This window comes from Nematostella vectensis, chromosome 14 (assembly GCF_932526225.1).
Source record: "Nematostella vectensis chromosome 14, jaNemVect1.1, whole genome shotgun sequence".
NCBI lineage: Eukaryota > Metazoa > Cnidaria > Anthozoa > Actiniaria > Edwardsiidae > Nematostella > Nematostella vectensis.
In genome coordinates this window covers 11,233,889-11,261,338 of record NC_064047.1, presented here as the reverse complement: position 1 = coordinate 11,261,338, position 27,450 = coordinate 11,233,889, and the positions used below count along the sequence as shown (strand labels likewise).

At 40.9% G+C, this 27,450-nt stretch overlaps 4 protein-coding genes across 7 annotated transcripts; 1 reads left to right on the top strand and 3 right to left on the bottom strand.

Annotated features, from left to right (window-relative positions):
- Positions 1–242: 242 nt before the first annotated feature.
- Positions 243–6,866, bottom strand: LOC5513782 (serine/arginine repetitive matrix protein 5). The gene is made up of 9 exons (XM_048721359.1): positions 6,707–6,866; positions 5,811–5,902; positions 4,712–5,326; positions 4,220–4,413; positions 3,570–3,809; positions 2,974–3,073; positions 2,818–2,883; positions 950–1,793; positions 243–517 (listed from the first exon to the last, which is right to left on the bottom strand). Exons 2-9 carry the CDS (start codon positions 5,884–5,886, stop codon positions 487–489), a joined length of 2,166 nt encoding a protein of 721 aa, XP_048577316.1. The 5' UTR covers positions 5,887–5,902; positions 6,707–6,866; the 3' UTR covers positions 243–486.
- A 228-nt stretch (positions 6,867–7,094) lies between these two features.
- Positions 7,095–11,186, top strand: LOC5513769 (ubiquinone biosynthesis O-methyltransferase, mitochondrial). 3 transcript variants are annotated; one of them, XM_001633954.3, is made up of 5 exons: positions 7,097–7,299; positions 7,637–7,873; positions 7,984–8,223; positions 10,012–10,171; positions 10,978–11,186. In XM_001633954.3, exons 1-5 carry the CDS (start codon positions 7,147–7,149, stop codon positions 11,088–11,090), a joined length of 903 nt encoding a protein of 300 aa, XP_001634004.2. In that variant the 5' UTR covers positions 7,097–7,146; the 3' UTR covers positions 11,091–11,186. The 3 variants fall into 3 exon arrangements, with proteins under 3 accessions (XP_048577317.1, XP_001634004.2, XP_032239205.2); XM_032383314.2 differs by having other exon boundaries at positions 7,147–7,303; XM_048721360.1 differs by lacking the exons at positions 10,012–10,171; positions 10,978–11,186 and adding an exon at positions 8,318–8,419 and having other exon boundaries at positions 7,095–7,299.
- A 758-nt stretch (positions 11,187–11,944) lies between these two features.
- On the bottom strand, positions 11,945–15,976 carry LOC5513785 (dehydrodolichyl diphosphate synthase complex subunit Nus1). Its single transcript, XM_032383358.2, has 5 exons — positions 15,596–15,976; positions 15,349–15,480; positions 14,209–14,358; positions 13,648–13,747; positions 11,945–12,951 (listed from the first exon to the last, which is right to left on the bottom strand). The coding sequence occupies exons 1-5, from the start codon at positions 15,876–15,878 to the stop codon at positions 12,861–12,863; spliced, it is 756 nt and encodes a 251-aa protein (XP_032239249.2). The 5' UTR covers positions 15,879–15,976; the 3' UTR covers positions 11,945–12,860.
- A 727-nt stretch (positions 15,977–16,703) lies between these two features.
- On the bottom strand, positions 16,704–24,730 carry LOC5513773 (transmembrane protein 39A-A). Of its 2 annotated transcripts, XM_032383330.2 has the most exons (9): positions 24,478–24,730; positions 23,853–24,033; positions 22,549–22,632; positions 21,634–21,725; positions 21,449–21,511; positions 20,713–21,028; positions 19,823–20,007; positions 19,210–19,330; positions 16,704–17,720 (listed from the first exon to the last, which is right to left on the bottom strand). In XM_032383330.2, exons 1-9 carry the CDS (start codon positions 24,651–24,653, stop codon positions 17,502–17,504), a joined length of 1,437 nt encoding a protein of 478 aa, XP_032239221.2. In that variant the 5' UTR covers positions 24,654–24,730; the 3' UTR covers positions 16,704–17,501. The 2 variants fall into 2 exon arrangements, with proteins under 2 accessions (XP_032239221.2, XP_032239220.2); XM_032383329.2 differs by lacking the exon at positions 21,449–21,511 and having other exon boundaries at positions 21,571–21,725.
- Between the last annotated feature and the right edge of the window lie 2,720 nt (positions 24,731–27,450).

The window sequence follows — 27,450 nt, the reverse complement described above, 5'->3', positions numbered from 1 at the left end:
CACAACATAAATGTATTTATCCCAATGCGTATGTCACTGTGCCGATGTGCTTGAAAATGCTGACAGAGGGGTAAGTAAAGCTTCGTGACAATAGTAAGTTACTCATTGGGAATCGGAAAACTTTTTTCTAGTGGGTGTCTTTCATTTTTGGTGATTTTTTTATTCTGAAAGGTTTTTCTTATTAATATCCTTCGCGTGCAGGGCCCTTTGGGAATAGCGGTCACTTACAGAAACAAAATGAGTCCAGATATCATCACGTTTGGCGCAAGCCTTTATTTCTTCATTATTACAGCCGAATGAATTGCGACGTCTTTAAAATAACATCTGAATTATGATACATTCATACCTAATTGAATACCTAAATTGGATCTTAAAATTATTGTAGCAAAGACAGAAAATGTCTCGATCTAGACATAAAATCATTGAGGAAAACCGCAAAAACCCATCCTTGCATACGTTTGTTGTTATGGTTCGGTAACGGAGTGGTTAATGTCTCTTGTGCCTTGGCGAAGGTGACCTGAAATAGGATGAGACAGGATGAAGGCAATGGCAAGCAAAAACAAACCATCACTAGACGAGAAAGCTAGGACTGGTGGGGCTGGATGCGTTGAGAGACTGAGTTAATTGAGTCCATGAAAGACGGGATAGCCGGTGGAACTACAAAGCACTGAAGCCAAGTTCGACACCTTTAAGGCAACCCATTGAGTCACGACTCACATACACACATTCCTTAAAAAAAGGATATTCGCAGTTGGGCTACGAACCTCAAGCGGTTAGCGCGTAAGTAAAGGACCTATGACAGATGCCTGAGAAGATAAGGATTTTGGGTGTACATAACCAAGAAGAGGGCCGCTAACAACAATAACAGATCCTAGCAGAGACTCAGAGAATAAGCGTTTTTCTTGAAACACATGACAAAACACAAAAGTAAAAAGAAATATTAATCCACCTTGATGCCGATCGGGAGCGTCTTTTATGTCCCTTCTTACCCGACCTATACCGACGGGAGGGCGAGGTGCTTGTACTGCGTCGGTGCTTCCTTCTCGGCGATCGGCTTCTACTGCGGTATCTATGTTCGGTGGATCGGCTCCTACTACGCCGCCTGCGCTCACTCGATCTACTCCTGCTACGACTGTACTTTTTAGATCTCCGCAAGCTTTTCGACTTGCTCGAGGATCGATCACGCGACCTGCTCCGATCGCGCTTGCTTTTCCGCTTGTGTTTACTCCTCCGTCTTGAGCTTAGACTAGAGCTCCGGCTTCTATGCCTATGCTTCCTGGATTTCTTTTTTCGGCTGTGGGGTGAGCTTGTTCGACTACTTTCCTCGGCCGACGAGGGTTCTCTGCTGTCGTCCCGCTCATGGCGTCCTCCTGAAGGTGACCTCTCCTCCTCGTCCTCATGTCGCAAGGAATGGCTGCGAGAGCGTCTGGGCGTGGCATCGTCGTGATCCTCGTGCCGCAAGGAATGGCTGCGAGAGCGTCTGGGCGTGGCATCGTCGTGATCCTCGTGCCGCAAGGAATGGCTGCGAGAGCGTCTGGGCGTGGCATCGTCGTGATCCTCGTGCCGCAAGGAATGGCTGCGAGAGCGTCTGGGCGTGGCATCGTCGTGATCCTCGTGCCGCAAAGAGCGGCTGCGTGAGCGCCTTTTAAGGGGCGTGCCTTCCTCCTGCCTCCTTACGTCAGCCCTCTCGTCTTCATCTGCTACGGGGTGTGGTCTGGGTTTTTCTTCTTCTGGCGACTCTTCTTCTGATTCACTATCAGATTCAGAGTCAGACCCGCCATAGTCTGCGACTCCTGTGGCAAAAGATGCAAGATATAGGCAAGTATTGGTAAGTTGGTGTCACAGCGAGTAATGCAACTGTTTACAAACTCTGCAATAAATTGATCTTGACGTCTTGGTCATGAAATGACTGGTATAATGTGGGGTGCAGTACATGAGAAAAACTTGGAAAACTTGTTATGGCCTTCCCACCCAAGCCTTCATTTGAACTTTCCACGCATTTCCTGTAGACGACCCCATACCTAGATTACAGCACCCTGCCGCACCCCACCCTTGGCAGATATTTCAAGGTACATCCCTATTAGTCCCTATGTAGAGTACCTTGATCACGGCCTCCCCCACCCCATTCTTGACGGTAGGTACACCATCATCAGTCCCTACCTAGATAACGGCCTCCCCCACCCCACCCTTGACGGTAGGTACACCATCATCAGTCCCTACATAGATCACAGCCTCCCCCACCCTACCCTTGACGTAGGTACACCATCATCAGTCCCTACCTAGATTACGGCCTACCCAACCCCATCCTTGATGGTAGGTACACCCCCATCAGCCCCTACATAGATCACAGCCTCCCCCACCCCACCCTTGACGGTAGGTACACCCCCATCAGTCCCTACCTAGACCACGGCCTCCCCCACCCTACCCTTGATGGTAGGTACACCATCATCTGTCCCTACCTAGATCACGGCCTCCCCCACCCCACCCTTGACGGTAGGTACACCCCATCAGTCCCTACCTAGATCACAGTCTCCCCCATCCTACCCTTGACGGTAGGTACACCCCCATCAGCCCCTACATAGATCACAGCCTCCCCCACCCCACCCTTGACGGTAGGTACACCCCCATCAGTCCCTACCTAGACCACGGCCTCCCCCACCCTACCCTTGATGGTAGGTACACCATCATCTGTCCCTACCTAGATCACGGCCTCCCCCACCCCACCCTTGACGGTAGGTACACCCCATCAGCCCCTACCTAGATCACGGCCTCCCCCACCCTACCCTTGACGGCAGGTACACCCCCATCAGCCCCTACCTAGATCGCGGCCTCCGCGTAGCACTGCAAGGCCCCCTGAGCTCCTCAGCTCTTGTGCCACATGGTCTGTGAATAAGCAACCATCATTAAGTCATCATAACATCATCAGACAACTGTCGGGCAATAGGGTCTGGCAAATGGATGAAATATCTATACCTTTCATGGTCTCGTCATACGCCTCTTGGGCGATACCTTGGAGTTGTTCATTTGTTACAGACAGCAGGACTTCAGTGAGCATCTGACGCACCTTCATAAGCTAGAGTGAAGTGATCAACTTCTTAGTAACATCATTCACATCACACAGCACATTGACACTAGTAGTATACACCTATATCGAATTAGGTTTCACTTGGAGAATCCATGTATCGTAACCCACAGTTAATGGTATGGGTATCAAATAAACAAGCAATGAAAACAAATCCAGGCTTCAAAGGCTGTAGAACTATTGTTCTTGTTTCTATGAACATTCCTTTGGCTTTCAGATACTAGTATTCAGTCATTTATACACTACCCATGAAGTACTGCAAGATACATCTATTTCCGAGTGCAACGTTATTTTAAATAGGAGTATACAAGCACAAAGACAGGTCACACATTGCAGTAACACTGCAGTAAAGCCCAGTTCACCATATTATAGTGTCATTCGCACATTGCAATACTTACTCTTACTCATAAGGGTAACCATTGACTTCTCATAACATAAAGATTAAATAAACACAGGGGCAAGTCACATTCAACCTAACAATACATACCATTTCCTCCTCTGAAAGAGGTTTAGAAATTTCTTCTTCAGAAGAAGAGTCAACCCTTTTGGGAGATAAAGACCGGGATCTAGAGTGACGAGAGTGGCGATGTCGCCGTGACGACCTATGTCTATGTTCATCCTCACTGTCACTATCGCTTTGCTTGCTGTGTTGGTGCTTGCGGGAATGCTTGTGTCTGTGTGGACTGGGGCGAGGAGGGCTGGGCGGCTCTTCGTCACTGCTTGCTTCCTAAGAAACACCACATTTTCGATTTATCAACTATAGAACAGTGGAAAGATGTTACAAACTGAAGGGAGCAAGTTAGCAAGTGACAGATACAAGGATTTCGCTCTAGGGACTATTAAACTACTGTAACAGCAGGTATTACTTTTATTTACAATATTCTGCAAACTGGTATCCATCATTCAAACTAATTAAATAACAATAAGAACTTTTTGTTGAGAAGTGCTGTGTGACAATTTTAATGCTTGCTAATAAAAACGAGGAAGTGAAGGAAAGAAAAAACAACAGGCAGAAGTTCAAAGTTGTTGTGGTGCAGAATTTTGAAAAATGATAATGGTGCTTGTAAATGATGATCTTGGGATGTTAAAGACATCATTGTTTTGATCATAACAATGATGAAATGGCATGATGAATACCTCCTTGTCTGATTCGTCTTTCTTGGGTGATGGCACAGGGGAAGACAACTTGCCATGGTCATACCCAGCAATATTCGTCAGTGACGAAGTGGATGAATTCAAGGACTTTTTTTGGTTCTCTTTTTTCTGTTTTTGTTTTTCCAGCTTCTCCAGTCCTTCTCGGATCCATAGTGGCAATCCCTTCTTCTTGACCTCTGGAAAAAAGAGAGAAATTCAATTGCAATGTTACTGATGATCTAATTCTCTGTCCTTATACTTCCATAGTAGACATGTTAACAGTTAGAGAGAAATTCAATTGCAATGTTACTGATGATCTAATTCTCTGTCCTAACATCTCCATGGTAGACATGGTAACACTTTAGAGAGAAATTCAATTACAATGTTACTGATGAACAAATTCTTTGTCCTCATAACTCCATGGTAGACATGGTTGAATTGTTGGTCATATTTGTGAAGCACGTTACATGGTCATCTTGAAGATAACATACTCACCAGACATTGAACTGAAATCCATAGCAGATGGCATTTGTGGGCGTTCAGCCTTCATCTCCTTGTGATGGACTGGGAGTGGCTGCTCCATGGCCATATACTCCCCGTGGTAGGCACTGTAATCGTACCACTGACTGCCGCTCTGGTGTCCATAATCAAAGCGCTGTGCTGGCACATGTCCATACGGCTGGACAGCAGGAGCTGGGGTGTAACCATGGTTATGGTCAAATGTTTGCATCCCAGGGAGGGGTGGGGGAGGACCAACCTCTGGTATCACAGGCTGCCCGTGGTTATAGTCCAGCCTTGTAACAGAGGGCTCAACAAGAGTATCCTCCTCAGGAGGATCATCCTCCATAGCAACAGTCTCTAAGTTATCTGTTGTCATAGCAACTGTATCACTGACAGCCTTGGGTTTAACAGCTTCAAAACTTTCCCCAGGGGGAGGTGGAAGGTCAGGGTGTTCCCCAGGGGGTCCATCAGGCACCGCCTCTGTGGGGAGGGGTGGTGGTGCTGTCTGCATTGTGGCATAGTACTGCTGGTGTTGTTTGGCCATTTCCTCCTGTGCCATCCTCTGTTGTGCCCACATCGCCGCCTTCGCCGCCCAGTCTGCACTGGCATCTACAACACAACGTAGAAATACAAGTCGACAGGTAGGCACAGATTACTTGAAAGGTCTTGAACTACTGTATTGTTGTGACTTACCGAAATAATGTTAATGACAGAGGGTAAAACCGCAACAATACCATGTCAGGTTTCAAAATACCACTAGTCATTCTATTAGCAGACAATGACTTACTTTGACTGTATATCTATTTTGCTAAGCACTGTATGAAAGTTGTTATTCAACCTCATAACTTTTGCAGAATATTATGGATTTTTTTTTGCTGTAAGCTATAAACAAGCTACTTGGATTGATAAGTAGAACGAGCAGAAAAAGCCAATATCTTACTAAGGCCATCACATTCAAGAAAACATTGATAAACATTTACTGGTATTAAAATCTGGTTTAAATAAAATAATAGTTTGCGATTCTCCCCAAAAACATATGTATGCCAACACTTCCATATGTGTAAACTATGTGCTTAAAGTTATCAACACTCACCTTGCGTTGGGTTAGGGTTTGGAAAGCCGTAAGACATCGGCCACCATTGGTTGGGCTGTTCTCCATTGGCCCACATGTTTACATACAGCTAGCTAACGGAATCAGGCGTATAACAGATCAACAACAACCCACACATTGTAACATTGTTTACTGTATTAACAAGTCATAGTAGCAATTCTAAATCTGAATATCCATAAGTAAGGTAACAAAGTGCGTATTCACAGTACATTGTCTTACAAATATAATGATAAAAGCTTGAAATTATCTTAGAAAACATTTATTAACATAAACACAATTAAAATCCATTCACAGTAGCTAGAATAAGAATAATATTGGAAAAAGTCCTCGCTAAAAGCTAAAGATATGAAGTTTTCTTTGTCGAATTTAAAGGTGTGCTTTGATTTTGGAGTTTGACAAGCGTGGGGAAAGGAAAGTATCCTGTTTCAAATCAAAGAATACATCATTTTGAGATGTCTGCCTTGAAACCGTAGAATGAACCGTGGATGGGAACCAAGAAATAAGGCACTAGGAAATAATGCATTTAAAGTTTTCTGATAATTTTAATTTTCTGTGTGAACCGAATAAACAACGACAACGAGAACTAGAAGATGGCGGGAGGTTTCGCGTCTTGTCCAGAAACGCGGCAAAACGCAAATTAAATGCTGAGTTATAAAAAACCCAAACAGAACGCAATATTAACACCAAAGGTAAACATCCTTCCATATAGAGATCATAATTAGACGTCCAGGCGATAGCCTAGAGGCGAAAACAAGAAGTTTGAAGAACACAGTTCGCGTGGTGCGGCCATCCAAGAACAGACTTTCGTCTGACGACGAACGCTCAACAAAACGCCCAAATCGCAATCATTTTCTTCGCGATTGCAACCCAAAGCCTACCTTTCAGTTCCTTTGCAATCAATACAAGTGTATATGGATTAAAAATTTGATAATATAGCAATTTTAGGCAAAAAATCCTGGGAGAAATATGACACAGACTTCTGAGTCTTCCCTCATCTCTCATTTCGTGGTGGCTCGCTATCACTAGAGGGGGGACAATACATTGCAATACCAGACTTCGCGCTATGCATGCTGGATAGAAAGTGTGGTTATTTCCAAAAATAAAGAATAAAAAAAGCAAATAAAAGTAAGTACTGACTACATTAAGCGCAAATATATTTTACACGTTAAAAGAGCAAAGGGTAAATGTCTATTTATTTTCTGTTTTTATCTTCTTTGTCCTTTTTGCAGTGGTTTCTGGGTAATCACTGCAGCTGACCTTCCCTGCGGGCTCAAATATATTCTATTTTCTATGTGACTTTATTTTATGTCATAACAAAATGAAAAATTTGAGAAGTTGTTTGAGTTGCGGAGTCTATGGGTTCTCTAGAGTATATAAGCCAGCGCCAAGGAAGTTAGACGACATTTTTGCAAAACGGCAAAAAGTTATTTGTGCTCGGAGGTTCTTCACTGAAAATGCAAATCATTCTAAGGTTGGTAAGTATGAGACCTTACGAGAGACCATGGACTATGTTCCAAAGACAACTCGATCTAAATCTGAGCTCCTTGGGGACTACTTATGAGTCATTTCCACCCCGATAATTTAACCTTTGTTAACTGATAGCCGTCTAGAATTTGGAATAAAACACCTTATTTGATGTGTGTCTTGGTTTGAGGTTGAATATCCCCCCCCCCCCCCCCACGGTAAGTCTTAAAAGAAAGGTTTGTTGTCCATCAAAACACATAGAATCCCCCTTAACCACAGTGCCATTTTTTTGTTTATAGCATTTTATACCCATACAAGAACTTACTATTTTATTTTATTTTTAGTCAAATGAGTGGAAAAGCACAATAGATGATGATGAAGTAGCGAGACTCAGTCGGAGTGGAATGGACTGGTGGGATGCCAATGGGGAATTCATCGCACTTCACACAATGAACAGGGTGCGGGTGCCATACATCAAGAAAGCTGTTATAGGCGTTCAAGGTGAAATGTCGACATCCTCTAAGCCACTAGATGGCTTTAAGATGCTTGATGTAGGTTGCGGAGGTGGCCTATTAGCTGAGGTAACTACAAGATATAAGGCAGATGAAATTGAAATTCTTGTCAACGTCTGTATCATTGATCATGAAATCAGCCCAAATCTCACACAATTGAAAAAAGCTGTTTGTTTTAGCCACTAGCTCGACTAGGGGCCAAGGTAACGGGAATTGATGCATCTGCACGTAACACCCACGTGGCCATGCGCCATGCTTCCCTAGATCCATCATTAGCAGGTAATCTACAGTACAGATGTACAACAGTGGAACAGCTTGCGCAGGAGAAGAAAGTGTTTGACTGTGCGGTGTCATCCGAGGTCATTGAGCACGTTACAGAAAAAGAGTCTTTTATTGGTGCAATATCCCAGCTACTGAAGGTGCGTTTTACTATTTGCTTTTGTTTGCTTTGTTGCTTGCTTGCTAGCCTGCTCTTATATTGGCTATTTGGAAATGCATGTTTTATAACTTTAAAGATCCTGGCCCATAGGGGTGTGTGTTTTGAAGACCTTCCTACCCAAGATATATACGTACTGTTGTCAACAGCAGCTTTAACCTGGGTAGAGGCACTAAAAAGGGGGGGGGGGGGGGGGAAGGGCCTGTGGATACTGGTGGGAGAAGGGGGAAGCATTTCTAGCAGAAAAATTACGGTATTTTGCGACCCAAAGACCAACATTGCTACAGAACTGGTACTACCATCGAGGAACAAGAAGCTACTCCATTCTTCGGACCGAAGAATCATCCAAATAATGACTTTGAACTTTGTTTTTTTATATTTTCATCATTCTGAATTGATTGAATTTCTTGTCAATCGAACAAACTTGTTTGAGGCGCTTCTAAATAAGTACTGAGTTGTAAGTACTCATGGCATCGGACTGTTGCCAACAATTCGCAAATATTTGAGTGAAAAAGACTTGTTTCTCCTCCAGCTGGATATTGCAAAATCAATAACAGCAAATAATACTTTTTCGCAAGCGTATTTTGGCCGCATCTGAACAGCAATGCAGAAAATTCTTCACAATACCATCTTGAATTTGTTCAATAGTCACCACTCGATGTTCCGCTCGATGATGTTCTCAAATCTTCGTGTTGTTGTGCTGTACTTGATTTATTCACAGATTATGGCCAATTGTCAATCAATTAGACGATCATTAACTAAAATGGACATTTGAGTTTTGTTCAATCAATGAAATAAAGCTGCTAAAATTTAGAAATCAAATGACCACGCAAGCCGTGCTTTTATTGCCGCCATGTTGATGCTGTATTGTGTAGTAACGGTGCTGACATGACTATCACAATCATTTCGCTTAAACCTGAAAAATAGCTATGTATAATACTTGGATATGCTTCCCTAAAGAGTTAACTCTGAATCTTTGAAGTTAATTTGATGTAGTTTATCTGAAAACATGCATAAAATGGAACTAACAAATGATGAGCACGCGGTTAAATTGCACTGAATTCAAAAAAGTTTGTCTTTGCCTGCTTATAAAAATTGTTGCAATACAATATTTGGAAAACCAGTACTTTATTCCGATCAATAATTATGTGGGCAATATTTGTTCTTACTATGTCAGAACATATTGTGTTATTTTGTTTGCGTCGGTCAAAAATACTTGGGCGTGGAGACATGACGGAAAAACATGACTTAATGCTTCAAATAAGCTCATTTAACATATAATAAGGGTGAAAATTTCTCTAAGTACTTAGTGAGTAATAGCAAACAAAATATCAAATGCGACTTTTTTTAAATTGATGCGACTTTTTGTAAAGTGTCATTTTTGAGCTTTTCGCCCCTGAACTCATACATATCGCAAGAATGATCAAGGGGAAAAAATCTTACAAAGCCAAAATCTGGGTATGTGCATTTCGGCTCACGTTATTTGTGTTTCAAAAATCAGTCCGGAATACAAGGAACCGATGGCCATTGTAAGAAATTGTGTCTTCTTTCTCTATCTCGAATTGCGAATTTTCCAGGTTTTTCCGTCATGTCGGGCGTGAAAGGGTTAACTGGCTGTTAAACTGGCTGTTAAACTGGCTGTTAAACTGGCTGTTAAACTGGCTGTTAAAATGGCTGAAACAATGTGCCATTGGTAGATCCCTTTAAGATTATTTAGAGAAGTTTGCATTTATTTCAAACCATTTTATATGCTCTTCTGATGTTTCCTCAGCCTAGAGGATCGCTTATATTGACTACCATGAACAGGACTCCGCAGGCCTATGTTCTGGCAATAGTAGCCGCAGAGTACATAGCACATGCTGTGCCAATCGGCACTCATGACTGGAATAAATTCCCTAAAATTAGTGAGCTGACAGAACTACTTCAAGAAAGTAAGTCTAAACATCAATTATGAGAGTATTAGTTATAATTACATATGGGTATTACCTGGGGGGGGTCTCTGACAAAATCAATTTTGGATAGCACTTTGGGTGTGACCAACAGCAATTCTTACCCCTAAAAGATAGCAAATTGGGTGTGGTTGAAGGAATTTTTAATCCTAATAGATAGCAGAATCAAAGAAACAGTTAACAGTTAACATCTCCTAAGGAATAGCAGTAGGTCGAATTTCATACCACAAGGGCTAGATAGCAGAATCGAAAAATTCTTTAAAAATCCCCTAAAGGGATAGCAGTTGGTTGAATTTTATTCCCAAAGAAATGACAGAATCAGAAAATCCTTTTTATATCCTTAAAGATAGGACAATCACTACATCTTCTTTTCTCGAGAGTCCCCCCCCCGGGTATTGCACAGTAGGAATGATAAAACATAGAACACCAAGGGGTGCTTAGTACCTTTAAGTATTCTCCTCCTAGCTCATAGTATTATTCAGTCTTATTTAGTTCTACTGGAACCCTATGGCTACAGGCCTTTGTAAAAAATTTTTGTCTTTTATTATCAATCAGAATTCTCTTACTTATATTTGTTAGTTTGTATCTTGCATGATGGTATTTCCCAAAAAAAACATTCCATACAAATACTTTTGTGTTCCCAGTTCTGTTATTGCACACTGTTATTAAACCAGCAAACCACTGTTGTGATGGTTCAGCTTTTATGAAAATATGTATTTAAAAAGATCTCATCTAACGTTTGTAACATAAACACTTTTTCCAATATATATATATTTTTTTTCTCACAGATGGTCTAGAAACAGAAGACATCCAAGGGCTTGCATTCAACCCAGTAACAAGTCGCTGGTCCTATTGTGAAGGCACTGATATAAACTTTGCACTGCATGCAATCAAGATTTAGTTATAAAAAAAAAACTGTTTTATAACACAAGGTTATTGATGATGGTGTGTGAATTCTCAGGATGGAATTGTGGAAATAAAATATGATTTTCATCCAGCAGTCACTTCATTCAGACATGTAGCTAGCAATGGGCATAGAGGGTAGGCTATAGGGAAATGTCTAGAAAGGGATGGGGACAGTGGGGGTGAGCACAGATGGGATAGGCTATGGGGAAAGGTCTAGAATGGGATGGGCACAGAGGGGTTTACTGGGGGTGAGCACAGATGGGATAGGCTATGGGGAAAGGTCTAGAATGGGATGGGCACAGAGGGGCTTACTGGGGGTGAGCACAGATGGGATAGGCTATGGGGAAAGGTCTAGAATGGGATGGGCACAGAGGGGTTTACTGGGGGTGAGCACAGATGGTATAGGCTATGGGGAAAGGTCTAGAATGGGATGGGCACAGAGGGGTTTACTGGGGGTGAGCACAGATGGGATAGGCTATGGGGAAAGGTCTAGAATGGGATGGGATGGGTTTACTGGGGGTGAGCACAGATGGGATAGGCTATGGGGAAAGGTCTAGAATGGGATGGGCACAGAGGGGTTTACTGGGGGTGAGCACAGATGGGATAGGCTATGGGGAAAGGTCTAAAATGGGATGGGCACAGAGGGGTTTACTGGGGGTGAGCACAGATGGGATAGGCTATGGGGAAAGGTCTAGAATGGGATGGGCACTGATTTGTTCTTCTCATTTGTCAGAATGGCTTTCATATGCCTTGAAGTTTTCCATAAATTTTATGGAAATTTATGTTGAATTTAACATAGCCCAACTTCTAAAAAAAAATTCAAAACCATAATTTCTATGAGGCTAAGAGTGGCTCTTCATAAGACATGTTCTCCTGTATTTTAGGTAGTCTATCATACATTTACTGATCAAAGAGATGGGAGATGCTACACCCCTGTCAAGAATTTACTTTTTTTGCATTATGATTTGTAAAAATAACCATTCCTGGATCAGCTTCTATATACTTTTTTACATAAGAAGTTACTAAACATAAATAGATTTATTTTCTCAGTAAATGACTTTTTGATGGGAGAGAGGAAAACTGAAGCTGAAACAATGCATTCATCAGAGGAGACTTTTCAAGATAAGAAATTATTTTCCTTATACAATAGTCAAAAAGCTCTATTAAGCCCCCTCTCCCTAAACAGGTTCCCCCTCTGGGACAAAAGTTTATTATTAACAAAACATAATCTCCTTTTAAAACATTTTCTAACCAATGGCTCCAACAAGTGTAATATTTACCAAATCATGGCAGCTGTGACTGTAGTTGGGGCTAAAATCACTAGCATCAACAACAGGTAAAAGACATTTTGAAATGAGGATTATTAGAGCTTCAAGTACCACGTTGTTCTCTGGTTTCAGCTGCCTGATAAAGCATTGTTTTCCTTGGAATAAGAGTCTAACATATACATGTCTTTTTTTCCAAAACAATGTTCATATATAGAGCAACACATTACAGCAGTTTGCATAAACCATTGCATTTGAACCTTGATGCTTCAACAGAAAGATCAACCTGAAAGTGGTCCCTTCATTTTTTTTTTACCATGGATAGACATAATGTTGCAGTTCTGGGTATGTTTATATGTCGAGGGTATCAGACTTCCTGCAAACTGCTGTATGAAACCACTAGATTTGAGCAAAATAAACCAGCAGAAGATGCCAGCTATCCCTAGATAACTAATACATGCATTTGTTTAAATAGGTTTTAGTTTAGCTACATATACATTTTATTTTCCAAATCTCTTTTCACATCTGCTGTATTTTTGAAGGCTTTGTAAGAATGCTGAATATTTTACATTGTGATGTGTTTGATGTGTTCTGGGGAGAAATAGAAACAAAGATAAACTCAACAGATATTCAAAAGTCAATGTTCCTTTGGAAGTATACAGCAACCCCCCCCCCCCCCCTCCACCCACCCACTCCCTAAAAAACACACACACAACAAATTTATCCCAATGTATAGTGTAAATAATGCTTTACACTACATTAGGTAAAAGCATGCAAATTATATTTGTATAGGATTTTTTTATCATGGTTTGCTTGAATTCTCTATCTTATTCAGTAGTCTTAACATAAGAGAATGCAGTACCATTGTTTTAAAAATCAAAAACAACAAGAGCTTAAACCACATACAACATATGTATTAAAAATAAGGCTAGGACACATAAAGTGCAACTTTATTTTAAATACAGTACAGCCTAGAAGAAACTTAACAGCATTGAACACATTTTTTTGGGTGAATTTTAAGTGTAGTTTGAGTGTAGTGCATGCGCAGATTATGTGTGTAAAACGCTGAGTGTACTACACGATCGGTGCGTGCAGTTTTCCTTTGTTATGCAGGAATGTTGGCTATTGTAATTTTTTATGCAGGGAGAACTATTGATAATGCCGAAAATACTTTCATACTAAAGCCGCATGCAACGAGGATGTTTTAGTTGTAGCGTAGGGGCATGTATGCATTAAAATAACGCCTATACTGAATAAGATAGTATACTGAATAGACGGAAAACTTACAGGAATTCTGTGAGTCTGATTTGCCAGGGAAGGAAGCCCATCACACTACTAACTGCGCCAAATTTAAGAGCTAGATCAGGGTCTGGGAGGCCTGTGGTTGCTACGACAAACAAATTAACAAGAAAATTGAATTATGGAAACTTTTCATAGAATAACTTTTTTGCACAAAGTTGGTGGGCAAATAAAAAGATTTAAATACTTTTGATCCATGGACGTATAATACACTTGCTGAGTATAAGAACAAAGCTACATTTTTATATTTAGAATAATTGTAATGCAGAGGATACTTTTAGTCTTCAACACAAATAAAATCTGTTTGACAATTTTTTTGCAGTAAGTGCCATGGTATAAGTGAGAAAACGAAACTGTTTTCGTACAGCACAACAATTATTGGACAGAACGGCAATGTGGCCCAAAACATCAATAAAGGCTGGTGATTGGATAGTCGCTGACCACAATGATGGTACATACATTACAAATGGTGTGCAATGCCTACATAAACCTAACCTGGCCATAATATGCTATGACAGAGAAAATAAATGTTCAAAATAAAAACAGTACCTTTTAGCATATCATTGAATAAATCTGTGTCCAGTTGTTTTGGTGAGTATTCCTTCTGTTTGACTGACATACAGAACTCCTGTGCTGCTTCTACTATATCCTGTTTACCGTCTTCTGCAGATAATACAGTGATGCATACTTGTGTAGGAGCTGAAATAGGGATTAACGATTCTTTGTCAGCTTCCATGTTTTTATCATAGTGTGAAAAAGCATTCATATCATATATCCATCAGTTAAATTTTGAAGCTGTATGGTTATATGAATTTGGTCGTTGAGGTATAAAACTTTGCTTTTCAATGGTTATTTTTTTAATATAATATATCCTCTGTTATTGAATAAAATAATAACAAAGTCTGTCTGACAAGGGGCCCCTAGCAAAAGGCATGATTTTAATCTACCAGAGCCAAAATATAGTTTTCAACAGAATTTGAATTTTGCAAACTGCAATAACAAATGAACAAGGTCACAGCAGAAAATATGATATTTGATCCCATGACCTTGAACTAACCAGAGAAGTGATGCAAGCATAAACAAATAAAAAAATACATTTAATTTTTCTGGTCTAAAAAACCTTTATACTGTACAACCTGTCCAGGGATGCACAATTACGGCTAGTTTGGCTTTTTTTAATTTTCTTGTCACAAAAGATGCACCTTAAGGGATATGGTTAACAATATATGGTTTTGGGGGATGGTATTTGTTTGACTTTTGGACTCTGGGTGCCAGCATAGTAAACTACTATAGTTCCAGTAAATTTATCGGATATCAGACTTGCATGGTGTACAACAACTGCTGAATAACCTGAATTTTACTGGCACGCTCACTACCCATTTAGTATCTAAGCAGCATAAGAGTGAAATCCAAAATGCTTGAGTTCACACTCACAATGAATCATGTGCTAAGAATTACTTGCTAAGAAAAAGTATTAACAAAGTGCACCCCCCCTCTCTCAACAGGAGTCCTTATTTGTCCAGACTTGCATTGTATCATTTTCTACACTATTTTAGTAGGCCTTAGGGCTAGAAAAACGTCCACCAATCAAATCCACCAGGAAAGTATGAAATTTCGAGGGCATGAGCGGTTACACGGTTAATCCGCATCATACGAGAAAAAATGATTAAAAGTCCATAGTACACTGACCTAGAGTATGGTCGAACTTTGTTCGGCTATTACGCAGCACGAATGTATACCGTTTCGCCTCCTTTGCGAAAACCTCTTTCTGCTTGTAGATTATTTCACTTGATAACTTGGCAGTATCACCTTTGAGTATACCTGAGAGAATATCAATAAAATGAAGTCCAAAGTTGAATAATAGAAACCTTTTTGTATTATTTTGTAAATGTGGCAGTGCTTTGTGAGTAGAAACAACAGCTTGTTTTTTACTAACCTTTATGATCGTAGACACTTATATACTTGATTCCCATCGCCATGCACCACACTACTAGCTTGGCTACATCGCTGAAGCTAATCGCTTGTTCTAAGATCACTAAACTTATGTGTGAAGGTAGAGTTTGGAGAGATTTCGAATGCAAATGAATCTCTTTCAAGTTGCCACGCGCGCCAAAAATGCCGGTCGTGAAATTGCGAAATGCTTCCCAAACCAATAAAATAATTGCTCTAATGTAGAGCAGAATGTGTAAAAATACTAAAATAAGTTTGTAGAACCCCATAATGGATGGATTCCGGTCCAGAATAGCGGTATATCCACTACACACTTTTTCTTCTAAAGTTCATTTTGATCCAGTGAAAGTTGACACCGTGTGCGCAGACTCAGTAGCGACGAGTAACTATTTCCGGTATTGCGTGAGAAAGCTTCCGGTGTCGACAGATAGATCAGTGGGTCGATTGAGATTTGGTCTCCCTGTATCAAAAACAACTAGACATAAAGGATAGGGAAAAGACAAGAAATTATTAAATTTTCCGAAAAAGATTTCCGGGACTTCGTGGACGAGAATTCAAACATCGTAAAGGGAGAAAGGCCGTGGAAACGACGAGTGATGTATTGTTGCCATGAGCGGAGAGTCGTTAGTATCTAAACAAAAAGACAGGGGGAGGCAAGAGAATCATAACATCAGCCAGGGGGTGGGGGTGGGGGTCTTGTCGATCTCATAGGGATGCTAGTCGTATCGTCGTATTTTAGGGCTCAAAATCGGGCCTCAGGTATTTTAAGGGGGTATCTATGAGAATATGATTTTCTGTGGATATAATTTTTTAGCGGTTCGCAGAGAGAAGAGAGGGGCTACGAGCAAAAGTTTTTTTTAGGTTATTTAAGACTATTACTTTACACTACCACACTATAAAAGTATGCCATCCCTGAGACTCCAACTCCTTTGGGTGTTTTGTTAAAAATGTTAGGGGAATCTCCCAAAAGAAAACTTCTGTATGGATTTTTTTTTTTCGCATAACGCTTTCCGTGTACAGGCCCAAGGGGCGGTTTTTAAACCCCTTAAACCCTCCCCTAGCATGAGACTAACGATAGTAAAGCACGACATCTCTTGCTAAACATACTTTTTTATTGACTTTGAGAGCTCATACAATACTTCAGGCGCCAAAACGACTTATAATTTAGTTTTACTGAATGGAATCTAGAGTACTTAAACTAGGCCCTAGGTAGGAGAGGTTTATGTGGAATGAAGGCTTAAAAATACGGCAGAAAAAATGTGGTTTATTAGGCTCCGTGCCAACAGCCCCGTCATTGCAAAGCCTTGCGCTGTAAGAAAGCCGTGTGCTGTGAAGTATTAGTTTGGCAACGTTTCCTATGTCGTTATCCTAAAGCCGCGAGACTGCGCCAGCGATACTAGCCGAAGCTGTTTGCAAGCAACTTTACGGGATAAAAGACCTTGAACGTGCGTGACAATGCGTGACCTAAGGATCTGACTTGCGTGACAATGTGTGACATGAAGATCTGACTTGCGTGACAATGCGTGACCTGGCGATCTCACTTGCGTGACATTGATAGATTGAAATGTCATTATGAAAAATACTTATCCATAAATTATTTTATGCTTTTGCGGATTTATATTGTTATTGTATGCATCTCATTTGTAAAGAGTTCTAGCGGCAGAGAAACATTCGTCACTCAGAGTCTTAAAAAAGGTATTTTCTCCAATGTTTTCAACCTTTTTTTACTTTAGCCACCTTAATGTACTTAAATTACTATTTTATTATACTAGTGTATTTTCTTTCTCATTATATTATACTGCTTTTTAAAGCATCGAATTTATGTGACCTGCCATATCTTTAAGCCCTCACACACAAAGCGCAACAAAACCCAGGACCCAGTCTCCGTACCGCTAGTCTCTAGTTTCCTTCTGTGCTAGTACCCCCTGCAGCGCCCAACGGTCACGCAATATGCGGTAGAGTATGACGTAGTTGAAGGACAGCATACCGACGACCGAGAGAAGCTGGTACCAAAAGTGACATCGAATGATAAGGACGAGCTGGTAGAGGACTAGGGCGAGTAGGGATGCGGACATCCAATTGATGAGTCGCAATGGTGACTCGAACATAAACTGGAAAAAAGAAACGAATTCTTAAAAGAAATCATTGAACGATATAAATGGGGTAGTCTTTTGACTTGGGAGAAATTCACAATTTTGTGATAAAAATGTTGGCAAGAGAGCCATATCAGCCGCTTCTTTGTTATGTCTTTTTTTTTAAAATAGCGTACTGATAAATTAGCGTATTGATAAAGCACCAGGGGTGCTTTATTCATTTCGGCGGAAAACACCAGCTTCTTAATCGATGTGCTAATGTCAAAACGAGCTTAATAAAATTAAGTTTTACACCATCTAAGATCTTTTTAGGGTGAGGGGAGAGGGCACTTATTCCAAATTAGAGGTCGAGGGGGCGCTTATTGGAAAGGGGGCGCTTATTGGAGAGGGGGGCGCTTATTGGAGAGAGGGGCGCTTATTGGAGAGGGGAGCGCTTATTGGAGAGGGGGGCGCTTATTGGAGAGGGGGGCGCTTATTGGAGAGGGGGGCGCTTATTGGAGAGAGGGTGATTATTGGAAAGGGGGGCGCTTATTGGAGAGAGGGCGATTATTGGAAAGGGGGGCGCTTATTGGAGAGAGGGCGATTATTGGAGAGAGGGCGCTTATTGGAGAGGGGGGCGCTTATTGGAGAGGGGGGCGCTTATTGGAGAGAGGGTGATTATTGGAAAGGGGGGCGCTTATTGGAGAGAGGGCGATTATTGGAAAGGGGGGCGCTTATTGGAGAGAGGGCGATTATTGGAGAGAGGGCGCTTATTGGAAAGGGGGGCGCTCTTTGTAGAGGGGGCGCTTATTGGAGAGGGGGCGTTTATTGGAGAGAGGGTGCTTATTGGAGAGAGGGTGCTTATTGAAAAGGGGGCGCTTATTGGAGAGAGGGCGATTTTTGGAGAGAGGGCGCTTATTGGAGAGAGGGCGCTTATTGGAGAGAGGGCGATTATTGGAAAGGGGGGCACTTATTGGAGAGAGGGCGATTATTGGAGAGAGGGCGCTTATTGGAAAGGGGGGCGCTTATTGGAGAGGGGGCGCTTATTGGAGAGAGGGCGCTTATTGGGGAGGGAGCGCTTATTGGAGAGAGGGCGCTTATTGGGGAGGGGGCGCTTATTGGAGAGAGGGCGCTTATTGGGGAGGGGGCGCTTATTGGAGAGAGGGCGCTTATTGGGGAGGGGGCGCTTATTGGAGAGGGGGCGCTTATTAAAAGAAGGACACTCAATGAATCATTATCGTATAAAAACTCCAAAATAACTACCCAAGAGGAATTCTTTGACATTTTACTGAGAAATGTGTTGGCCAATGAAAATAGATGCATTTCATGCTTGATACTCTGCAGTTGTCAAAAGCATAGAATAGGGGCTGTTTGACACTCGTCCAAAACATCACCAGGGGGGAGGGGGACAATGGGGCCTATTGACATTCTTCTACAAAGCGGGGGTGGGCTATTCAAGAGCTAGCGCTTTTTTTAAGTTGTATGCTAAAATAAGCATTCACATTGGATGTGGTGTCTTGTTACTTACAAAGAATCTTGAGTGATGGGGGTCCCCAGGTATTGCAACATTATGAATTCCTAAGCCTTTGTAAAGTAACTTGTTATGCCGCACCAACACCCCTTGAGGCCACACCGTCAGCGGCGACCATCTAAGGTGAAATGTAAAGGTCAGATAGAAGGAAGTGTTAAAGGGGGTGGTTGGGTAGGATAAGGAAAAGGTAATTGTTGTAGTTGTTGTTGTCCGGCTAATATATTACCAAGCTAGCAAAGCATTCTTCCTGTTTGTTTCTATCAGTTCAATTATCCGGGTTGCATCTCTGCTCAAATGAGAAAAGGAAAGAACAGTAGGGGGTGGGGTAACTGTCCCCCCTCCCCCCGCCCAAATCTTTGTAAAAAAATTATAAGGAAATGACCAGTAGGGGGTGGGTGCACCCCACAACTTTCTTGATCATTCTGGACCCCGCCCACCAATATTTCAAGGCCTGCTATGGCTCCGAGCTGAATATTTTCTTTATTTGTCTTGCTAAATTTAATTTTCTATAGAATGGTGGAGGAGAGGAATAAAAGGTCAGATAAATAAGAAATGTAGAACTCTGAGATCTACTAACCATAGGAACTAAACATCTATTTTCTTGACTTACACATGAGGTGTCTCCCTGTGTCCACAGGTATACCGCTCCCACCCACCAAGATGAACCGCGCACTTGTGTAATGCATCACAGTATGTCAATGGTAACATGTACATCATTAACACCAATAGGGAACTTAGCCATATGAATAGTATCTGCTGACATGCCCACCACAGATCATAATACACATGGTGTTGCTATGGAAACAAAATTGAGATGCTTTAAGTCAAGATTTAACAGATAAACAACAGTGATGTTGTACAGTGGATATATTTTTAAAGGGGGGATCAAATCTAAAAGTAGAAAATACTGCACATTTCAGAGGATCTGAGGATCTCCCCCATAGGCAACTCATTTTAAATGAAATAAGAGAAAGACAGGTTACCTGTGTCACAATTATATGGAGAGTGACTGAGGAGGAGTTGAAAGGGGGAATTGACTCCTAGGTCATCAAACACCATCGGTTTGTATATACAGATATCTCTGTTCGCCACGGAGGGAAAACCACAGAAAGTGATCCTCCGACTGTGGTTGGACAAGCAGATGGCCTGTGGTGAGTTGGGGAGTACATGGAATACAGACATATTGTTCTCTTATTTGTATTGATGTACCCCAAGGTAGGGGCTACAAGCAGCCTTTAAGAGCTAAAACACTGTTCAACTTATTATCCCCTTAATTTCCAAATTCCATCTTTATAAAGGGAAAACAGAGATATCCCTCTACCCCTGGCTAATAGCCCCCTCCAATCCAGGCCAAATTGCATCAGGTCAATCAATCAAAATTCAAAGTATAAGTTGTCATCTTGAGGTTAGAAGGTATCATCCTTAGGTAATAATAATAATAACAATCAATGTATGCAATGCAGCAGGCCAATGTAAGAAATTGTGGAGATATGATCTTACCTCTGAAAATCTCATGGGTAAAAAACCAACAAAGTAAGCACAGAGCAAAGACTGGAACAAAACTTGCTTAATTCTGGAATTAAAATCTGTTCTCAGGCACTCTGCCTCATATCGAACTGCATCTGGTGGAAGTGTACAGTTAGGTTTTCCTATCAGTTCTTGTCTTGCATCTCCATTTTGAAAGGCTTTCTTTTCCATTGTTCTGGTAGGGATAAGATGGATCTGGGAAATCTCAACATGCGGGCTTATCTTGAACATCACTTTGTTGCCTTGCGGATCCAGTGTGAAGCCAAATGCACACAGGTACATGACAATACTGCAAGAATGGGAAATGGATATTTAAAGTTGCCACCCTTTGAATTATGTGAAGTGGTCACTTTATAGAGGTTCAAATGGAGAGTAATTAATCTGAAAATATGGTCATCCATGTTTTCCATGGCAGTGCAAACAATTCATGAACTTACTTACTACATATATCCAAAGCTATACCCTAAAAACTATGAAAATTATTTTGGTACATGATTTTAGGCAATGGACTGCTTGAAGTTCTAATGAATCCTCTCTCAAATGTACCTCTGTTCAAATCGGTTTTTCACATACTTTCTAAATAGTTTTAAACATGAATGCAAAAAATATCTCATTTTCTTCAAATCCACTACTAATGCCTGTTTCTTCCTTTTTTGAGAACCCAATCAAAAGGATGTCTGTGCTTTTAATCAAGTTGAATAGTACTCACGGATATAGTAGGAACAGACAATTTTGAATGCTGTTATGTTGAAAAAGTTTCCATAGCAACCATGTGAGAGTGCAGAAATCAAAAGGATGTCTGTGCTTTTAATCAAGTTGAATAGTACTCACGGATATAGTAGGAACAGACAATTTTGAATGCTGTTATGTTGAAAAAGTTTCCATAGCAACCATGTGAGAGTGCAGATCACCACAAGAAAAATAACAGCCTTAAAAATCAGACCCAGGAAGTACTTGACAGTGAAAAGGATTTCTGATGCCAGTGTCTGAAAAATGGAGAAATAAATATTAGACAGTAAGTTTTGTTGTAAACTTTCCTCATAAACAGTTACTAACCAATCAACAATTAAATCATTTAACTTCCTTGCCATTTAGAAAAACCAGACAAATTAATTCTCCTCTTGGAACCTGAGAGGGTAAGCTGAAGGGTGGCAGACTGGCCCACTTTCAGGGCAGATGGTATAGCCTTTCTGTACAAAATCATTACCTATTTAGGTTGTCAACTGAGATGCATTTGGCATATGAAGCAAGATCCTAGCCCACAAGAATACTCAAGCAAAGCCCAATTCTAAGTTAGAACTACCCTCAGACATGTGGGTTAATGAGTACAAGCTGTTGCATGTACTGTGTCATTTCTTAATGAAAAATAGGTCATGTGACTTTTTGAATAGCAAATCCAAGCCAAAATAAACACAGAAATGGCTGTGCACATTATGCCGGAGAACTACTACAAGTTGAAATCTCTCAATGAAAATAAGCACTTGACAAAGAAACTTTGTGGCTAATTTGTAATTGCTTTGGATAAGTTGCTTTTTGCTGTTGCAATTTAGTGCGCACAAGTTTGACACCCAATGTAAATTGTTAGTGCAACTATTTTACTATGATATCTATGACTTCCCCTTCCCCTCCAGGAAATCCTTGTTTTGTGCCTGACCATAATTTTACTAAAATGTCACCACCTTTCCACATAATCATTCCTATACTGGTGGAAAAATGCTGAACCAACAAAAGTAAATCTTAATGTTTTCTAGCTGCAGAAGTTGAAATGTATGCAGACACCTTTATAACAAATTCAGTTCCTTCTTCTACCTGCTTTAAAATGTTCCATATGAGTCTTCTGGACAAGAATATCAAGATGAATGTGACCAAGTGGACATCAACCACATGGAAATTCTACCAAATGGAAAAAAGGCATGGTCATTACACAGGTTCCACTAAACAAAACCCATAGGAGAATTCTACAGACAACAATGACCCTATTAGACAGGTTGCATTATATCTATATGGAAATTGTAACAAACAGGAAACTTCTTGTTTCATTTACATAGGCTAAAACAAACATCAGAATTCTGGCATGACATTGGATAATCATGAATTTATTGTATAAAAAACAGTGTTTTCTTATATATCAGTCTGCTAGTTGGCTAGGAATTGATCTGGTCAAATATAGCACAAAATCAAGTAAAGTGTCCATGAAGTCATAACACAGCCAGCATTTAATTGTTTTCAACCATTTTAATTCTCCAAGAGAAGGTGCTTGGGGAACCACAATACTCAAAACATGCTTTGATGGATTTTTTAAATGTGCAACCCTCCATAGAAAAAATCTACTATGATTATTTAAGTACTGAAGTAAACATTTGACTACAAATAACTAAAACCTCCATGGAAAATCAGTTATTGTGAGTTTATTGCAAGTTTAAATCACAAATGCATTACAGAAGGTACTTGTCCTCAATGGAAAATGTACAAAGATATTTATAAACTGTTCAATGTTTCAAGAACAACATATTCATCACTTTATGATAATGTATTATCTAAGTGTATCTTAACATACATTTTTTTCCAAGGAGGTTAAAGTTGTTGTAATGAAAACATATTTGGAAATAACTTGAAAGAAAACAAATATCACAGGGGGAGGTTAGAATTTCCAAGAAATTGAGTTTTGCTGGCAACTACAAAAAAAATACTGATAAATCATAGCTAATATATCATGTTTAGTAATGTCATATTATTTCTTTTTGCTTGTCTAAACATCATAAAATTAGAAAAGTATTATTTACATGAATGACATTAAAATGATAACCATGTTAACCAGGTCCAAAATATAATGCTATTATCTTAGAAAAGGTTGAAAAAACTTATATCAAGATTTTGATTATGTTTACAATAATTGCTTAAGTTAAATGAATAAATGGGACAAAGATGACAATGCTATTGAATGGAAAAAAAAATCTGCAGACGCTGTCAAGTGAAATGAAAATATGCTCGCGTCTATTCTGAACATTTTCAACACTCTCACCAAAAACAAACAATGGTCGTCTCAATAGCGTAGTACACCAAAAGAAGTTATGGCAAAGGTATACAAATATAAATAAATATATTAGACCAACCAGTTTGTATATATTGAGGTATTGTAGACCAAGCGCGGAAACCAGATAAGCGAAAAAAAGAATTTCGAAACCCATAGCGTTGAAGATAGGAACTCGTGGAATAGGTATGTGATAAAGCTGGGGAATCGTGAGAAGAGATGATATCGTCTGCCTCACAGTCCCGATACTAGGAGAACCGTTCCTGAAAAAGGCAGAGGAGAAATCATTAAAGTCAATCTGGAAAGATCAACTAGAATGCGCTAAGTGGATTTGTTGTGTCGTAAAGGGGCAGGTGTTAGGGATGTTAGACTCGGCCTTCTTGACAATGACTCGCAACCCACAAACAATATACCGTACTACGAGCACACAAAAAAAGGATATCTTAACTGTATTCAAGCACTGTGTCGGCTTATTGATGGTATTCAAAAGAGGTAGGTTTAGTTAGGTGTGTGAAGAGAGTAACTGACTTATTGTGGCAGGTGCTTTAGGCAGTTCCGCGCATCAAAATGGACGTCAGCGGCTAACAATCCCTGATCTTAGGCTTCTGTGCATACTATGAATTACAGCAGAGCTAACCAAAAATGTACAGCACAGCGATTGCAAGGGTTAAGTATCTAGTAGTTATAAAAAAATCTGTGGAAATTACCTTGGGGTGCGTGATTGCTGACACGGAGGAGATCGGCTTGTCGATACAGTAGCTTTTAGTTGGCCAAATCGCTTCCCCCCCGGCATGAAACGACCAGAGGCACTAGAGAAACAAGCGAGGTGTAGATAGAGGGCAATCAGGCCACTGATCACGGCAAAATAAGACAGTTTCACCATCAATAACGTGGCTAAAACACATTTACAGCGCTACTGCGGTGTGTTGATGTGGAGAACTCCGCTGATAAACACCGGCGGCGCGCGTACAACGGCAAGCAATGTATTCTGGGAAAATGTCGATGAAGAAGTGCTCTGCGCAGAGCCATTCTGGTTGTTCCTTTTTTTTTTTGCAGCAATTCTTTTTGCCTTTTTTCCCACGAAACCCGACTATGTTTGCTCGTTTGAGTCTATCTTCGGAACTAGTTGATTTCTCAGGTAATTTTGGAGCTAGAAATCAGAGACTGAATTTCATTTCGAGCAAAAGAGAAGGAGAAGAGTAAAAGTAAGAGAGATGGGCCGCTTTTTTATTTTTAAACTAACGGGGGACTCTTAATCGGAAATTCAGGTTTTGCCCCCCCCCCCCTCGAGTAGGTTTTTCTTACCGCCTTTTTTTTTTATCAAGGTCGCACCATACTAAAATTAAAGTAATACCTGTATATGTAGATTGCGAACAATTCGAGTTTGAGGACCACAAAGGACAGGGTTGTTGCAAAAAGCGACGGCATTTCGATCCTGTTGTTGGGTTAGGAGGGGTGAAGGATTGTGAAATGACAGCGATTTGCCAAGATATTTGTCAACGGCGACCGTACAGATATAATGAATCTAAGTCAAAATGATATTATCAGCTTTAATAATACTGCGAAGTATTAAGCGTAAATATTTCCCCGTGACAAGTTCGTATTATAATTCCTGTTTCCGTTTTACCATTCAGGAGTAAAAGCAGTCAGTCTCGTTTTCTTTCCTTAGAATTTGCAAGATCTGGATGAACACGTTCTTTATAAATCGGCTTACTTTTTGAAAAATCAGAGAGATGTATGTTTAGAAAATAATTTTCCCAGGCTTTATCGTGTATGCTTCTTTTATTTGTTCCTTACCCCTCCCCCCTTCTCTTTTTTAATGGTCCGTCCCCTAGAGGGGATAGAGCAAATCTCGAATGGCATGATAAGAATGCGATTGGATTTGAACAAGGAAGGGTTTTGATTATAAACCAGCAGAGTCCTTAGCAGTTCACCATCTGACCTCTGCTTATGGTTAATTTGTAAATAATCTCTCAATGATACGCTTGACTGGATGTGTCGCCTTTTGTCCTGAAACACGTATCGCGAAACTGATAGCAGAGAGCACGTGGATCGAGCAGTTTCTAGAACGAACGATCGCGCTGTAATGTGCAACAAGAGATGATCAAAGCTTGCCTGGTTCTTTGAATGCTTCGGGTGGGGCACTAATCTAGTCATCTAAAAGGGTTGCGTGCGGTTTTTTTCACGCTAACGTTCTAATACAGCTTTTGGCTTCCCCGCTCTTCTCTATGCAATGGGAAGTGCCAATGTCTTGTTCTACTAATTGGGAGAGGTGAATAGGGATCTCTGAATCCGCCGATCCGCTATTTTTTTTTTTTTTGGCAAATCCGCCGATCTGCACAAAGTTTTGCTTCAACCCAAATCGCAACGCATTTTAGAAGAAAACAATAAAATCATATAAGAACGTCAAGAATCGGCAAAATCCACATTCACGATTATCAGAATCCGAAATCCGACGTTAATTTTCCAATAGATCCGTGATCCGGTAGGTTTTAAGAATCTGACAATGCGTTCTTTTTTTTTTAATTCCGTAATCCGCTTGCCTGCATTTTCGGACGGATCTGCCGATCCGAAAACCTATCCATCCCCCACTAAAGCGTTTCTGGTCACTAAAATTGTGTTCGCGGTTTTCTGTCAATCGAAAAGCAGGAAACTTCGTGGAATGAGACTTCCATTCGCACTTACTCGGGACCGCATGGACTTTGGTACACCGGACTCTGGTATTACCTGGTATAGTGTCATCTGATGGATCGCGGCCACGTGTCACGCCACATCTGTCACGCCTTGTCTAACCACTTGTAGTTGATTGACTTCATCTAACATCAGTTGGTCACCCTTTGGTACGCTCTGGTTTCCCCACTAGCTTGTGTGTTTGGTTGAGGTGTTGATAACATCATATGGTCACCATGTGGTCTCGTGTGGTAACGCCTATCTTTTCTTGTCTGTCACGCCCCATGTTCCACTAGTTTGTGTGGTCGATTGATTTAATGATAAAATCAGTTGGTCACCCTGCTGTGGGTCCGCCTTGTGACGCCCCATCTGGCCACGCCCATCTTGTCAAGATTTTCACTCCCATGTCACCACACCCTTGAGATGATAAGGTGTTTGACTTGATAACACCCGTCGGTCACCATGTTTGTGGCGCTTCCTTCCACAATGTAATCGATAGCTTCTCGCCATGCATTCGAGAACCAGCTAGAATAGACAGAGGTACAGTCACTCCACACATCCCCTAATCGATAGCTTCTCGCCACGCACTCGAGAAACAGCGAGAATAGTCTGAGAGGTACAGTCACTCGCACACATCCCCTAGTCGATACCACCTCGCCACGCACTCGAGAACCAGCGAGAATAGTCTGAGAGGTACAGTCACTCGCACACATCCCCTAATCGATAGCACCTCGCCACGCACTCGTGAAGCAGCGAGAGTCGACAAATAGAATAGAGGTACAGATACCACCTCCACACATCCTGTTAACTGGGAATTGTCCGACAGGACATTAAAGAGCCCTTGTCATCCACAACTATTGTTGCCTTCATTCACTATTGGGAAACGGAAATTATATAAGTAGAAGCGATAACAGTCATTTAGAAACAATGCTTGTTCCTCATTTACGAAATGCAATCGAAGACATCGCAAAAGTTTCCCCAATAATTAAGCCGATGGAAATAGATGCTTT

Coding starts and splice junctions, on each gene's coding strand:
- LOC5513773 (XM_032383329.2), bottom strand. CDS start 24,653: ATGGTGAAACTGTCTTATTTTGCCGTGATCAGTGGCCTGATTGCCCTC. Junction 24,034..24,477: donor CAGCAATCACGCACCCCAAG/GTAATTTCCACA, acceptor TGCCTTTTTCAG/GAACGGTTCTCCTAGTATCG. Junction 17,721..19,209: donor CCCATCACTCAAGATTCTTT/GTAAGTAACAAG, acceptor TCTTTTTTCCAG/TTTATGTTCGAGTCACCATT.
- LOC5513782 (XM_048721359.1), bottom strand. CDS start 5,886: ATGTGGGCCAATGGAGAACAGCCCAACCAATGGTGGCCGATGTCTTAC. Junction 5,327..5,810: donor AAACCCTAACCCAACGCAAG/GTGAGTGTTGAT, acceptor GTTGTGTTGTAG/ATGCCAGTGCAGACTGGGCG. Junction 518..949: donor CGCTCCCGATCGGCATCAAG/GTGGATTAATAT, acceptor ATCCTATTTCAG/GTCACCTTCGCCAAGGCACA.
- LOC5513785 (XM_032383358.2), bottom strand. CDS start 15,878: ATGGGGTTCTACAAACTTATTTTAGTATTTTTACACATTCTGCTCTAC. Junction 13,748..14,208: donor ATTCAATGATATGCTAAAAG/GTACTGTTTTTA, acceptor TGTTTGTCGTAG/CAACCACAGGCCTCCCAGAC. Junction 12,952..13,647: donor ATCAGACTCACAGAATTCCT/GTAAGTTTTCCG, acceptor ATTTCTCCCCAG/AACACATCAAACACATCACA.
- LOC5513769 (XM_001633954.3), top strand. CDS start 7,147: ATGAAAAATTTGAGAAGTTGTTTGAGTTGCGGAGTCTATGGGTTCTCT. Junction 7,874..7,983: donor GAGGTGGCCTATTAGCTGAG/GTAACTACAAGA, acceptor TGTTTGTTTTAG/CCACTAGCTCGACTAGGGGC. Junction 8,224..10,011: donor CAATATCCCAGCTACTGAAG/GTGCGTTTTACT, acceptor ATGTTTCCTCAG/CCTAGAGGATCGCTTATATT.